This window comes from Chiloscyllium plagiosum, unplaced genomic scaffold, assembly GCF_004010195.1.
Source record: "Chiloscyllium plagiosum isolate BGI_BamShark_2017 unplaced genomic scaffold, ASM401019v2 scaf_50437, whole genome shotgun sequence".
NCBI lineage: Eukaryota > Metazoa > Chordata > Chondrichthyes > Orectolobiformes > Hemiscylliidae > Chiloscyllium > Chiloscyllium plagiosum.
The window spans coordinates 1-1,922 of record NW_025174480.1 but is presented as its reverse complement, the minus strand read 5'-3'; the positions used below and the strand labels follow the sequence as shown (position 1 = coordinate 1,922).

Sequence of the window (1,922 nt, the reverse complement as noted above, 5' to 3'; positions counted from 1 at the left end):
AAGGGCCTCTCCCCTGTGTGGATCCGCTGGTGGGTCAGCAGAGCAGAGGAATGGCTGAAGGCCTTCTCACACTTTGGGCAGCTGAAGGGCCTCTCTCCCGTGTGGATCCGCCGGTGGGTCAGTAGGTTGGAGGCCTGGGTAAAGGCCTTCCCACACTCAGGGCAGCTGAAGGGCCTCTCCCCTGTGTGGACACGCTGGTGGGTGAGCAGGGTGGCGGCCTGGGTAAAGGCCTTTCCACACTCTGGGCAGCTGAAGGGCGACACCCCTGTGTGGACCCGCTGGTGGGTCAGCAGGTTGGAGGAATTGATGAAGGCTTTCCCACACTTGGGACAGAAGAACGGCCTCGCCCCCGTGTGGATCCGCCGGTGGGTTAGCAAGTTGGAGGCCTGGGTAAAGGCCTTCCCACACTCAGGGCAGCTGAAGGGCCTCTCCCCTGTGTGAACCCGCTGGTGGGTCAGCAGGTTGGAGGAATTGATAAAGGCCTTCCCACACACAGGTCAGGAGAACGGCCTCTCCCCCGTGTGGATCCGCTGGTGGGTCAGCAGGTCGGAGGAACTGATAAAGGCCTTCCCACATTCGGGGCAGGAGAACGGTTTCTCCCCGGTGTGACTACGCCAATGAATCTCCAGGGCAGACGGGACACAGAAGCCTTTCCCACAGTAGTCACATTTCCACCGTTTCTCCACGGGACGGGATTCCTCAGGTTTCTCCATGGCCAAAGCTCCAGCCGCACATAAATGTGTGTACAGCTCCTCCTCGGCGTGAATTGCTCTTTCTGGGCTGTACAACTGTTTCAGGCTCCACTCTCCATGTACTGCAACGGTAGGGTCTCTCAGCCAGTCCCACTGATGCTGAAAACGTACTCAAACAGGAACCACAAAGCTTTGCTCCTTCTCACAGAATCATAGTTGAAAACAGTTGCGGTCCCGATGGATTGAGTGACTGTCAGACATTGACGTCAAAGTGAGGACTGCAGACGCTGGAGAGTCAGAGTCAAAAAGTGCAGCGCTGGTAAAGCACGGCAGCATCCGAGGAGCAGGAGAGTCAACTTTTCGGGTAGAAGCCCTTCATCTGTTAATTTTGAAACTTCCGCCATCAGATCTTCAAATACTCTGTAAAAATAGATTACAAAAGTCATCACTGTCGGTGCAGGGGAGAAATTCTGAACAAGCAATTCTACTTTCTGTGGAATATTCTTTTCTTTTGTTATTCCACAAAATTGAAAGCACCATCCCACTCTCTCTCCCCCTCTGTTCTCACTTCGCTCTAACCAATTCCCCTGCAGGTGTTGATTCAGGAGCTTACAGGGGTAGAAAAGCAAAAACATCAAGACTGACATCTCTCTGAATTTTGGATACCTCCACCTGAAAGTTAATATCTTTCACAACACTGGGATCCTGCTGAGAGTGAGCAGGTCTGATTTTGGGAAGCAAAAAAAAAGTTTGTGACAATACCTTCTCTTCAGAGAATCCCCACAGTGTGGAAGCAGGCCACTCAGCCCAAATATTCCACACTGTCCCTCCGAAGGGTAACCCAGCCACACCCATTCCCTTACCCCTATTTCTCAGCATTTACCCCCTGATTAATGTGCCTAACCTGCATGTCCCTGGGCACTATGTAATTTAGCACAGTCAATCCATTCTAACCTGGACAAAGTTAAAAATCACACAACATCGGGTTATAGTTCAACAGGTTTATTTGGAAGCACTCGCTTTCAGAGTGCTGATCCTTCATCAGGTGATTGTGGATGAATAAGGTCATAAGGGTGGCATGGTGACACAGTGGTTAGCACTGCTACCTCACAGTGCCAGAGACCCGGGTTCAATTCCAGCCTCGGGCAACTGTCTGTGTGGAGTTTGCATTCTCGCCATGTCTGTGTGGGCACCCTTTGGGTGCTCCGGTTTCCTTCCATAGTCACAAAG

General features: G+C 52.0%; 1 protein-coding gene across 1 annotated transcript; it reads right to left on the bottom strand.

Annotated features, from left to right (window-relative positions):
• Positions 1-6: 6 nt before the first annotated feature.
• Positions 7-713, bottom strand: LOC122545320 (zinc finger protein 664-like; the record flags this gene model as incomplete). Its single annotated transcript, XM_043684386.1, has 2 exons — positions 575-713; positions 7-466 (listed from the first exon to the last, which is right to left on the bottom strand). Coding segments are annotated over exons 1-2 (599 nt in total), but the record flags the coding sequence as incomplete, so codon positions are not given.
• Positions 714-1,922: the final 1,209 nt, after the last annotated feature.